Source organism: Pezoporus flaviventris, unplaced genomic scaffold (genome assembly GCF_033815535.1).
Source record: "Pezoporus flaviventris isolate CSIRO_AGI_PZ_B2104156 unplaced genomic scaffold, CSIRO_AGI_Pfla_v1 ptg000006l, whole genome shotgun sequence".
NCBI classification, from domain to species: domain Eukaryota; kingdom Metazoa; phylum Chordata; class Aves; order Psittaciformes; family Psittacidae; genus Pezoporus; species Pezoporus flaviventris.
The window spans coordinates 14,447,805-14,460,763 of NW_026892554.1; the positions used below are offsets into that span (position 1 = coordinate 14,447,805).

The 12,959-nt window shown below is 39.4% G+C and overlaps 1 protein-coding gene across 5 annotated transcripts in view; it reads right to left on the reverse strand.

Annotated features, from left to right (window-relative positions):
* The window catches only part of ZNF280D (zinc finger protein 280D), a 48,490-nt gene extending 36,452 nt beyond the window's left edge, over positions 1-12,038 (reverse strand). The window contains exons 1-4 of one of the 5 annotated variants that reach the window (XR_009742226.1): positions 11,974-12,038; positions 6,698-6,846; positions 2,812-2,877; positions 2,336-2,706 (exon numbers count right to left, since the gene is read on the reverse strand). Coding sequence is in view for 4 of the 5 variants with exons in the window: in XM_061447037.1 (XP_061303021.1) it covers positions 2,336-2,706; positions 2,812-2,877; positions 6,698-6,839 (579 nt within the window). In the remaining variant the exon portion in view is untranslated. Of the gene's footprint in view, positions 1-2,335; positions 2,707-2,790; positions 4,569-4,964; positions 4,999-6,697; positions 6,847-11,973 lie in introns of those variants that run through there. The other 4 variants (XM_061447037.1, XM_061447038.1, XM_061447039.1 and 1 more) reach the window with 4 other exon arrangements.
* Between the last annotated feature and the right edge of the window lie 921 nt (positions 12,039-12,959).

Below are 12,959 nucleotides of genomic sequence, written 5' to 3' on the forward strand. Positions count from 1 at the left end.
CTCTTCACTAGGGACTGTAGTGATAGGACGAGGGGTAAACAGGTTCAAACTTAAACAGGGGAAGTTGAGATTGGATAAAAGGAAGAAATTCTTTACTGTTAGGGTGGTGAAACACTGGAATGTGTTGCTCAGGGAAGTTGTGAATGCTCCATCCCTGGCAGTACTCAAGACCAGGTTGAAAAGAGCCTTTAGTGTTTAGTGTGATGTGTCCCTGCCCATGCAGGGGGGTTGGAACTAGATTATCTTAAGGTCCTTTCCAACCCTAACTATTCTATTCCAAGATTTTAACAGCAAATGGCAATGTGGCACAAATGATATTAAAAAAAAATAATAATCACAGAATCTTGCCCAAGGAGCTGAATTATAGTACCTCCCTAAAAACAAACAAACAAAATATTATTTTCCATGCCATGTACCCTGAAAATCCTATTTCTTCAAATAGGCGTTTCTCTACTCTGCCAAGAAAGAAATTGCAGATTTTGGCAAAGTAAGACTATAAAACTTAAGTCTCATCCATGACATTCCTGTTGAAAGTAAACTCAATGAATGAGAAAACTCTTACAAGTGCTGTGTGCATCGTGTCTTCAAAAAAAAAAAAAAAATTAAAAAAAAAAAAATCACTGTCTTGATGAGTTATATCCAGCTTACATATACCTTTTGGGGAAATTCAGCTTTCCTAGGTCTGTTTACTCTAAGGTTCTCTAATAACAACAACATAGAAGCCACCAGCAGCTTTATCTATAAGAACAAAAACATAAGAATGGATGTGTGAGGGAAGTAAAGGAGTGGATTTTCTCTTGCAGTAAAGATTCTGCAAGACATCCTAACACTCCTTTGAAGGATTTTATAAAGCATACTACGTCCTAAGTAAACATTTATAAAAATAAAATTCAGACTTGAAATGTGTATACCTCATGTGAAGTAGCAGTCCTTTCTATATCAATCTGTCCTGCTGTATAAAGACAGATTTAAGGGAACTCCAGAGGCAACCTAAACATCCTACCGATATCTGGACTTCTGCCTGTATCACTTTTAGGCATTCTTACACACAGTCAGAGACTGATTTAGCTAACCCACCTCACTAGACATGTCCACAATTTCTCTCTGCAAACTATCAATCAGCTGACGAAGACTCAAAATTGGAAACCATGAGCTCTTTCCTAATGAACTGGCCAGAGATTCAGCTACCTAGTTGATGGGCAATGATTACTTTGCATTGTTTTTCTTAAAATACAGCTACCCATGGGCAACGATTTAGCCACAAGTCTTGAGAAGAACCTCTAATTCTCATGCCTTAATGGCCTTACGGACTATGCTCAGACTGATTGCCCTGTTCAATAAATGCAGAATACATTAAACCACATGATTTTTATTTATACCAAAACACTAACAGCTGAGACAAACACAGGTGTGTATATTTGCATGGATGGTAGACACGGAATGACTATCAAGCTTCATTTAAACCTGCCAGTAGTAGTTAATATTATAGGCACATTGTCTGAACAGTTTAACCTTGTTTTCAATAATGGTATCAATTTATCTCATCCAAGTATGAAATTTTTATTTTTCATTCTTTCTCTGCCACAAATGTCCAACAGCCAAGGCAATAAAACAAGCATTTAACTTGACTCCCTGAAGTTATCATTCTGAGGGTCTGTAGCAATCCAGGAAGATCTATGATACACAGATTATGTGTATCATTCCCTTGGGCTTTTCAAACAGAACAATTATGTTGCCAAATTGTTTCACCTACTGAACCTGCAACTTTTGGTTACTTAAGCCCTCCGTACCATACTATTGTTTCACTACAAGTGCTAAGTGAACCCCAAAGCAAAAACAATTAAGGAGCTACCGCTATAGTGTTCTCTTAGGAAGTAAAAATCCCAAGAGAGGGTTTCTAAAAATCAGGAAGAAAAAGCACAATGTTAAACACCAAATGCAAGCTATTTAAAAATGAAATAATCTTATCAATACAGAGGATCTATCTCTGAACAAAAAAAATCTGCAGAATCTAGAGAATGTGAATTCCTATTATTTCTCCACACAACATAACCTAAACAGTACTTCTTTCTCTTATGTGCAAGATTTTCATTTAATGAAATTCCACTGTTACTAAAGCTACTATCCTTGCATCTTGCAAATCAGTATATTTAAATATATATTTTAATTCACAAGTGCAAGGTTATAGTCCTAGAACCTTTATAGTTTACATAATGCTAGTCTATAATCTAGTCCAGGTCTTCAAATTACCAGACTGGCTCAGCATGTTTCTTATTAATTTATTCAAAAGTAATTGCACCCAAGTCTTTGATAGTTTAAGGGAATAAAAATTTACCTGATCAAGTATTACAGGCTCTGCTGTTAGAGTAGTCACTGGCCTGGATACAGGTTGAGCCACTACAGGAACCGTGATATTTCTCGATACTGGCTGTGTTGTCACTGGAACAGTTACAGGTCTGCTAACAGGCTGTGATATTCCCGAACTTGATCCAGGCATCTGCTGTGTTGATAAACATCCAGGGCCCGGTCTCTGCGGTGTTTGTGAAGTTCCTGAAACATTCACTGGTATAGACAATGGCTGAACTGCTACAGAGCTAGTTGTAGGTCTGGATACAGACTGAAAGACGGATGAAACAGGCATGGCACTGGGACTGGAGGCAGATGGTGCATAATGGTGACTGTCAGACTTGAATGTAGTAACTGTACCTGTTGCAAAGGATTCCAAAGTTATCTTTCTATAATTTTGCAGGCGGATGTTTCATAAGCATTGTGCTTTTTTTTTTTAATTACCATATTAGGACAATAAAGTACCTCTACTGGGTGCACCATTCTGTATCCCCCTTCGTGATGAGCTGAAGTTGACTCTGTTCAATATATCTGTCAAAAGTTACATTATCTTAATTGCAGTTAAATTAATTGCTTTATTGCTTTTCAAAATAAAAGTAGCATTCATATCCACTAAGTAAGCCAATAAGGATTTGACAAATAAATTAGAAGATTATTTCTAAAATAAATACCTGGCAAAACAAAATGCAGTTTGTACAAATTAAGATGAATTCTCCCCTCCTTTTAGGTTAAGCTAGTTCACCTAAGAATCTCAGTTTTTGTTTTCTCAGAAATAGATTAACACACAAATACGACTGCAAACAAAGAAGAACATTTAATAAATATTTAGCTTTGGTGATTATAATGCATTTACTTACTTCCATTTCTCATATATATAATAAGTTCCCAAATACTGTACTGCTCTACACTAAAGGAAGCATATTATCTCAACCAGTAACCACACAATTTGCTTCTGTATTACAGGAAAATGCAGCACTTACAAACTTGGGTATAGACTTCATGATCTCCATTTTCCAGTGTGAAAGACAAACCAACAGAGCAGCAACCAAAGTAGTTGTAGTATTGGAACTGTGTTACAGAAGGACTTATTTTCTTCAACATCCTACGTGGTAATCTATGACCAGAGTTCTAGCTCGCAGGAAACACATCTAACTTCTTAGATTTGATGCTTACTCACTAGCTAATGCCACCAACATTCCCCAACTTTTTACACCTTAGTCTGGCGTTTCTGATCATTTCAGAAAGTTACAAAATTATTCATCAAATCCAAGCATTTTTCTACCCCAGATTCTCAGTTTTGCTACTGCTGCAGTTACTTGCTCTGACATGCGAAAATATGCATATGAAATTAGACTGATCCTCCAGTATCTAACCAACAAGATTTAAAGTTCCTTCTCAAGCCAGGGTCAGATCTCAAACAATAAAGAGTATCTACACATTGCATTTAACAACCTTAAGGCTGTTTCCAGCCGCAATGGCTCATTAGTATATACTACTGAGGTTGATGAATAAAACCAATAGCAATAGAGCTCAGAACATCACAGCTTTTGACCTGTCACCTGCATTTAGATCATACTAATAAAAAAGCAGCTGCAAACAGACCCAAACAGGTTTACATTTCCTAAGCTACGACAAAATCTCACGCTGTAACAGTAATACTATTTTTACTTCAACACAACACTATGAGCAAGAATTGTCTTAAATTGGTATTTAGCTGAATACATGCTTCTTCTTGCTTATTAATAAGTCTATACCTCACACTTGAATTCCAGACTGAAATGAAATTTCATTTACCTACAAAAAAAAAAACTCTATCCTAAAGGTTGTCTCACAAAGTATATTCAGCTTCGGAGAGCCTGATGCACACACAACAGACATCCTAAAATGCAAAGGTAGATTTTACTGTTTTTAAACAGAAAATGTCAATAACTCTGATTCAGAATTATAAACTAGATTTACATGACTCAACTGATCCATCACAGCCTTGATGCGACCTGTTCCCTTCCCCATCAAAGTGTTATTTGTCCTGTGTAGGTAAAAGAGCACTGAAGTACAAGAAAGATAACATGCAGAACAATATTTTTAAGTAGCAACAAATTACAGGTTTGTTTCATTATGAAAAGGAAGCAAGAAATATGAGCAGTAACTGTAGGAAAAATAAACAGTTGCAGGAAATGGTAAAGGGAACAAAGTGTAAATTACTTTTCATCCTAGTCAAACTAATCCTCGAACAAAGAGTAAATTACTTTTCATCCTAGTCAAACTAATCCTCCAGTACATCAGAAGCACTTCATTGTACATGACACTGTACCAGCAGGTCAAAGTTGAGATCTTAACCATTACTTCAAGTTTTCCACATCAGTCTGTATAAGAACTGATAACTGCATTAGAAGGAAAAGGTTAAAAAAAATTAATATGCTATGTACTGCAGAAAATATACCTTTCAGAAAATTCAGAACTATAAGCAAGTTTCCATTTGTCATCTAATTTTTCGTCTCATCAGACAGGAATTTTCCCAGGGAAAACTTAAACAGTGATAAGAAAAGCTGAGTTCACTGTCTCTTGCCTATCACCAACAATAAACTGAAGCCTGACTACTGCCAGGTAGTACTACTTACAAGCCAGAGAAGAACTGAGGCCATTCTTCCATAGCTGTTTTTGATAGTGAAGATTACAAACAGAAAAGTTGAGGAAAGGGAAGGAAAAGAGATAAAGTAAAAAGTTACACCATAAGCGATTTTACTTGTGTCAGGACTGAGTATGGACAGCACTAAAATACGATGCATACATTAAGTATCTTTTACCAAAGTTCTTGAGGTTGCTAAATCATATTAAAATTACATGTTCTCGTCCGAACTATTTCTATTCTTTAGAACTACAAAAAATTCTTGAGACTAAAACAACTGCGATGAAACTTGGCATATTTGTAGTTCCAGTGTACACCTTGTGCTTTAACAGCTGTTCTATGCTATGATCTACTGGCAAGGACCAGCAGCAATCCAGAGGTCTCTGGACCTTCCAGAAAACAGTAATAAAGGTTATTTTTCAGTGCTTCTAGAAGTTTGTAACTGCAGAAAACTTCTTAAAGCAATTTTAAAACAGTCCTCAAATTTTCAAGAGGCTCTAGAATATTTTTAAAATATTAAGAAACATAGGAAATATATACAGGTGAAAGAACTTTAACATCAGCTTCAGTCTTTCTTTAAAGCATAATTTTCCGCTTTTTTAAGCTAGCGCAAGAAGCATTAGACTTACTATCCCGGTGTGTAGTAACAAAGTAAAATAGATTTCAGATGCGAGATGGAAGTATCACGAACTAAACTGACTGAAAAGCTAATAATTCTAAAGTCCATGCATTAGAGTATAATAGAAAGCTTAGTTTAACATTTTGTCTTGAGATTCTTCACTGCAAACTATACACCTTAAGAAAACTACGGAAAACTTGGATAAAGAGATGAGGCACAAATTGAAAGCAGTAACCTCACCAGGCAATGTCCTGAGTATTCAACAGGTAGAGAAACCTTAGGTCACACCTCATAACAAATGACTGCAAGATGGTCGCACACAGAAAACAAGAAGTTTCATTACTAAAATTCAAGTAATAAAAGTGATGTTCTCCTTTACTTACCTGCACAAGCACAGGACAAATATGGAATTCTGACACATCTGCTGTCATCCCAACCACCTAACCTCACTCCCTGCACTGGCTGCATTAGGAGAAAACTATAGAATTTGATTAAGAAAAACTCTTTGCTTTAGAGGGGATGAATGAATTTATTATTATTAATGAAAATCTCTCTCTTAACAGAGAGGCTCCTACCCTTTTCACATTAATCACTTTTCCTGATCGTGCTTTTATTACAGACACTTGAAGACAGTTACCTTGGTTTTGTCAGAATGATGTCCACCCAATCAGACTGTCCACCAACACATGAAACGTGGGGTGGAGAAAAAACAGATACTTAAATTCATACACATTTCTATAGCAGGGAGACACTTCCAAGTATGTAACTAAGTATCAACTATATTGAGAGCAATTGCATGCATGGTTTCAGAACTATATATATTTGATTGTTAACCATATTGCTAATGCTAAAACTTTCAAATGTCCTTGACTGTAGAGACTGAAGTTTAAAGGTAGACAGAGCTGCATAGAACCTAGATTTTAGAACAGAATTTCATAAGAATTCAAGTTTTCAGTATGACACTGGCCCACAAAACAGCTTTAAAATGTAGAATTTCTTAAGTATTACTGTTAAGGGAGAAAAAAAAACACCTCTATTTTTAAATTAAGTTTAAAGTTTTTACACACAGAAGTACCTATTTTAAATTATGGAAAATGTCATCTTACATGTACTAGCTGGCTTCGAGCTTGAGATTTCCCCAACGAAGATTGGCTCATCATCATCATCATCATCCTCTTCAACTTCTTTGACTCTCTTTTGCCATGGTTCTAGCTCCTCTTCTTCACATTCCATAAATAACTCTGCCATCTTGAGACTAGACAAAAAAAAAAAAAAAATACACATAGCAAACCATTCAGTACTTTCATGAAACAAACATTTCACTGTTCAGAAAAGATTACTGCACTTGACAATAATTCTTTCCCTTCACCACCCACCAGGTTCTGTACAGGTTGAACCTCATCTGATATAGAAGACCACATCACCTTTCTGGTAATTACCTAAATTCCAATTTTTGCTACTAAGGATGGATGAGAAAAGACCAAAGATATCCTCCACATTAACTATTTTTTTCATAATCCCCATGTAACTACCAGAACAAGCCTCTGACACCACAGTGCAAGGTATCTTTAAAAAAAAACACTCCTATTCCCGGTAAGTGATACACAACAAACACAAAGACCCTATTAAGAAGCATGTAATATAACCTTGCACAACCAAGTTACTGAAACACTAATTACAGCTTTAATCTCTTTACATGTAAATAAACCCAACCCAACCAACCCCCCCACCCAAACCCACAACCTACCACAACCCCACAGATTTTCTAAGATTTTGCCAGGCCTTCCCATATAGTCACATTTTCTTCAAAACCACACAAAACCAACACACAAATCCCCCAAACCCACAGAACAAAACCCAACCAAATCACCCACAAGAAAAGAAAACCAAACCCAAACCCCACCCTGAAACAAAAAACCCACAATAAAAAAAAAATTCCAACCCATGCCCACAATCATCAATTAGGACTTCATAAAAATCTTGCATTTATCTCACTAGACTGAATCCCTTGTGACTGGAGACTTACTCTTACAGTAAGGAAAAAAAGTCACGTATGAAAATAGTAATGAAAATATGTAAGTTCTGGAATTAACCAAATTAACATCAGCACTTCTAACCACAAATGGGTTTGATTTGGGGTTTTTTTAGGTTGTTTGTTTTTTTTTTTTAAATAGTGATGGCCAATTAAGTTTTCTTCTTTCTTTTCACATCCTCTAACATAATCTTGAAAGTATTTCTGAATTTTCCTGTATGGAAATAAGAAACTTTCATATTTCCTTACACACACTAACAATGATCTAATTACTAGTAAGACCAGTAATTTCATAAAACCATAGTGCTGTCTCAGCAATAACTTGGATCGGGGCCCCTCATACAAAGGTACTTGCTTCGCCTTAGAGACAGAAGTTGACAAAATTTAGTGTTGCCATTTTTTGGTGAACTGGAGAAGAAACAGTGCAGTTCTGCATGAAGAACCCAGCCAGTATACAAATATTAATATCTGGGCACTACAGGAATTCCTTGAAATTAATGAGCAGTTAAGCACATGAAATTCAATTCATCACTAGACTGCTTTGACAAAAAATGACGAATATCTGAGCCACAGTTTCTTTCATGAAGGCCACAATCAGTATTTCTGGTCTTATTACCAGGCTACTTCCAACAAAAAAAATTACCAATACTTCTTTCATTCGTATGCTGATACAACACTTACCTGACAAAGCAAGCTAGTTAAGGAAACCTGACTTTCCACTATTATGCAGCCAAGAAGTTCTCTGTCAGTTTAACTTCCTAAACCCAATAGCCAAGGCATCAGATCAGCACTAATGTATATGTTTATGTTATTGAAAGCTTATATACAAGGTGAAAAAAAATAAAATCAAGATTACATTCATAATCATAAACTGGTATCTCTTAAACTAAAATTTATTTTATATGGTTTATTGGTGGACTTGGCAGACCTGGGGTAATAGATGGACATGATGACCTTTAAAGGTCTTTTCCAGCATGTGACTCTGTTGAAGGACATCCCTTAGAACACCTTTTCTTTACTAGCACAAAGTTTATTAGACTTTAAGGCACAATGAAAGACTATTTTCCGATTCTTTTTTTCATGGAATTGACAACATTAACATGAATCGTAGGTTTTTTCATAAAAAAGTATAAATGAAAAAAAGTTATATTTGACCTCAAGTAAAAGGAATCAATTATGAAATGTGCTTAGAGAATGCAAATGAGAGCATGCGTAATTTATACTAAAACCACAAAACAGGCACCAGCAATCTGTATGTTAGCAGAATTCTAACAAGATGCACGTGATAACCTCAGCTACACTATAATGCAGCTGATTTTTTAATACAGTTAAAAGTAATTTCATAACATAGCCGTGGACTTTGAAGAACGGTGCCAATTGAAGAATAGTGTGGATTGAAGAATAGGGGTGTAAATAAGTAACCTCAAGAACACTAGACTTTGTTAGCAACTATAGAGAAAAGGAAATTACTAAAATAAGCTTTGCCAGAACCACCTGGTGGTTACTGATATGACAACTATCCTAAACCAAAGTGATGAAGAAATAACCACCAGGGGTCCAAAAGCCCCCTACCACATTTTTGTATGCACACAGAAGGCATTCTTTAAAAGTATGATGTAACGTATGCAATCTAATGAATATGTATGTTTAAGGACAATATAATCACAGCCTGGTTGATGCTTGGGAGAGACACTCTTGGAGGAGTGATCCCCCATGTCTCCCGGCACTGCAATAAAGAATACCTGCTTGTCAACTTAAAACCTTGTTGGAGTGTTCCTGGAGATTTCTCCGAATCAACTTCGGAAAAGTTACATCAACTGGTGGCACCTCTTAAGGACATTTCATTTTATGAATCAGGATGTATTCATTAAGGTATTCTGAAAAGGTGACTCAAATCATATGGCAGCTCTTAAAAGACAAGTATCAACATCATTTCAGACCTTTTAATTGATTTTTTAAATCTCAATGCTATAATTTGAAGCCCAAGCTTTCACTGACTTTTCCTGACAACAAAGCCAACCTAATGGGTTCCTGTCCTGCTCCTGCACTGCTCCCTCAGTTGTGCTAGTACAACTTTTCAAGAGACTAAAACTAGTGCAGGTTAAAAATAACTTGGCCCACTAACAGTTTTACCAGCGCAACTGAGAGGTCAAAACATGCGTGGCCTGGGCAATCAAAGTTGCAGTAAGGGGGAATGGACTGATTACAAGTGTCAGGATCTGCTCAAATGGTCTCCATTACTAAAGGAAGTCACTACATCCATTTTTAGATTATAACTAAATTCCAAGTTTTCAACTCCTTTAACTACATTAACATAGAAAATCCATTCCAGGAATACAGCTAGTGGTTGCTCTCAAAGCCAAACCCAACAGTGAATCCTTCTCCACTCTCCACAAATGTTTCCTAGAGGAGGTGCGGACCCCAGGATAAGAAAGATGAACTTACTTTCAGCAAACTATTTCCCTCATTTTTTAAGATGTATAAGCATATATACATATTCATACAAAAATCTCCTTAAAGGTAGTCCATGGATCCAAAAGGTCCAAAACTCCAATGAAATAATGTAGCTAATAAAAAAAGTCTTTAATCCATTTTTCTAGGATAACAAGTGTCAAAATTGCAAACTAGTTCTTTAAAGCACTTAAAAAGCATCAATGAACTGTATCAAGATATTACTTTAAAAGGCAACTGCTAAGCAAAATCTAAGGCTAGCCATGTAAATTCATTAGGCAGGCAGAGATAATCAACCTGAAAAATACAATTCCAAGAACATTGCTATTGTTACAAGATAAGCAATGAACTGATACAAGACCAAAAAAAAAAAAACAACAAAACCTGAACTTACTGCACAAAAGAGCAATAAGGTTCTCATAAAATAAGGGTTTAAAAGCACTAGTTCAAACATCTTCATTTATCATAGCAATTACGTTTAAATATAGCTAAGGTTATTAAAAATCAGGGGGGTTGCTTCGGATTGTTTTTTTTTAACTATTTAAAAACGCTCACATTGAATCAACAAAAATGATACAAACGTTACTAAATGTAACAAGAGTATAACAGCGTAGCGAAAACAGCAGAAAGTGATCTGTAGAAGTGCACCTTAATCACAATCAATACAATATAAAACCATTAGAAATGCAGCTGCAATCATATTTAGAGTTATTGGAAACCCATTTACTACTTTAGATGCAATTCACCTGTTCCACTTTTAAAGTCAAGTGAGCTTTCCCATACTCAACACTTTGGATTTGCTTAAAAGAACTGAAACCAAATCACTAGTATGAAATTAGCAGTGAGCTTAAACAGCGAGGACACCTGCCTTAACCAGAAAGTTCTCCTGCTGGCCTTGTCATCTTTCCATAATACGAGCATCAGTGAATTATCCAAATATTTTTTCCCCTTATTAACTGAACTGCAGTTAATAGCTGTACTTCAAATGAACATGGAAGTTAAAATCTGTACTGTAAATAATATATGGTATTGTATTTTTCAGATAACTTCCCATCCAGGCACACGGCATGTCAGTTGTAGAGAAGTGTGCAATCTACATCTTCATCATGACCGTGTTTTATTTTCACTGAGTGCTGCATCTGTTTCAGCAGCAAAGAAACAATGACCAAGCTGAAATTGAACCTGGAAGCTTTAAAACGCCGAAGTATAAAGCAACTTCCCTCAAAAATCAAACCTCAACAGTCAACGCCACCCTCTCTGCCATGAGGTGGTATAAGCTCCGCCTAGGGAAGGGCAATACTGCCTTTGCAAACGAGTCAGAAGTTCATACTCCCGAGCTGTGATGGGTGCGAGGCCGCGGGAGAAAGCCAAGTGCCCCCGAGGCAGCCGAGCAGCTGCTTCTCCGCCCGCAGAGCCGCCGCCGCCTCTGGCGCAGCCTGACCGTCCTGCCTACCCGCGCCGGGTGACCGCAAGGACTCCAACCGAGACTGCAAGTTCGGGTCTGGACGAGGCCCGCATATCACAGCCTTGGCGGGAGGGGAAGAGGCCCAGCGGCAAGCCCAGCACCCGCTGCCGATGGCCGGGGACCCTGGCCGCAGCCAACCCCCAGACAGCGCAGGCATGGCGGAGCGAGCCCTGCTCGGCACGCCCGTGCGGGCGGACCCCCGGGTTCCCAGCAGGGCCTCGCGGGGACTCCGAGAAAGCCCTCGCGACGCGGGGTCCCCAACCACAGACGCGAGGGGGGTGCAAGGCCGCGCTCCGACCTAAGATGGCGTCGCCCTCACAGGCGACAATCCCCCCCAGCGGCCCGCCAGACGCCGAGCGGCGGCTCCCTCCACCCGGGGAGGTGTCAGGCCGCCCTGGCAGGGCGGGCCGAGGACAAGGAGCGGGTTGGCTTACCGTGCTGCGTGTCCGGAGAGGCCGCGGCAGGCCGCACGGCTCGGTCGTGGGCTGCCGGAGGGGGATGGGAAGCAGCCGCGCTGGCGGAGACGCCTCACATCGCCGGACCGCGGCGCCCCACCTCAGCCTCCGCCGGGGGAGGCCGCGCGGCGCGGTGCCTGCCGGGTAGAACGCGGGTCAGCCCCACAGCGGCGCGTGCTTTCCGGCAGCCGCGGGGCGGGGCCGGGCGGGGGCGGGGCCACGCGCCATGTGCCGGGCCTCACACCCCGCGGCCGGCTTCGGCCTGCTGCGCCTGCCGCCTCGGGCCTCCTCAGGCCCGGCTGCGCTCGCTCTCCAACGCTCTGCAGCCAAAGCCGCGGCGGGCCCAGTATCCGGAGCAGTGTTCACCTCAGCCGTGCCCCGTAAGTAGGCCCCGCTTGCCGCGCAGGGCCGAGGGGAGCATCCCGTGGTAGGCCGCGAGCGGAGATCAGGCATGTCCCCTGTGGTGTGTTCGATCACAAGCACTAGTAGCTCTACATGTGATCGAAGAAAAGCTAAGGAAAGCTGTACCCAGAGTTAACATTAAGTGCAGGCAACTCAGTGTCACAGAGCGTGTTTCCAGAATTAGTGGAGTACAGGCTTCTAAAGTGAACACTGTTCTGACTGGAGGTTTGTTATGTGTCTGTGTTTTTCTTGTGGGTTCCCACAGTCGTTTACCCAGTTGGTTAGATAACAGAAATACGTGATCAACTGTTCCAAATTTTTACTCAATAAAACATTCCATTACTTTCAGCAGAACGTTGTGAAGCTGCTAGACAAGGCCTAAACTGGGCAGTGAAGCCACGTTTGCTAAAGAAAACAGTCCTGGAGTACAGTACCACAAAGAGCTGCTGCATTCTTCACTCACCGTAGAGTTTACACAAGAAAATCTCTGAATCAAAAGGTGACTAAGAAATCCAGTTTTTCTTATGCCTTTTTGTCCATAGTGCTCTCTCACCCGGACCAAC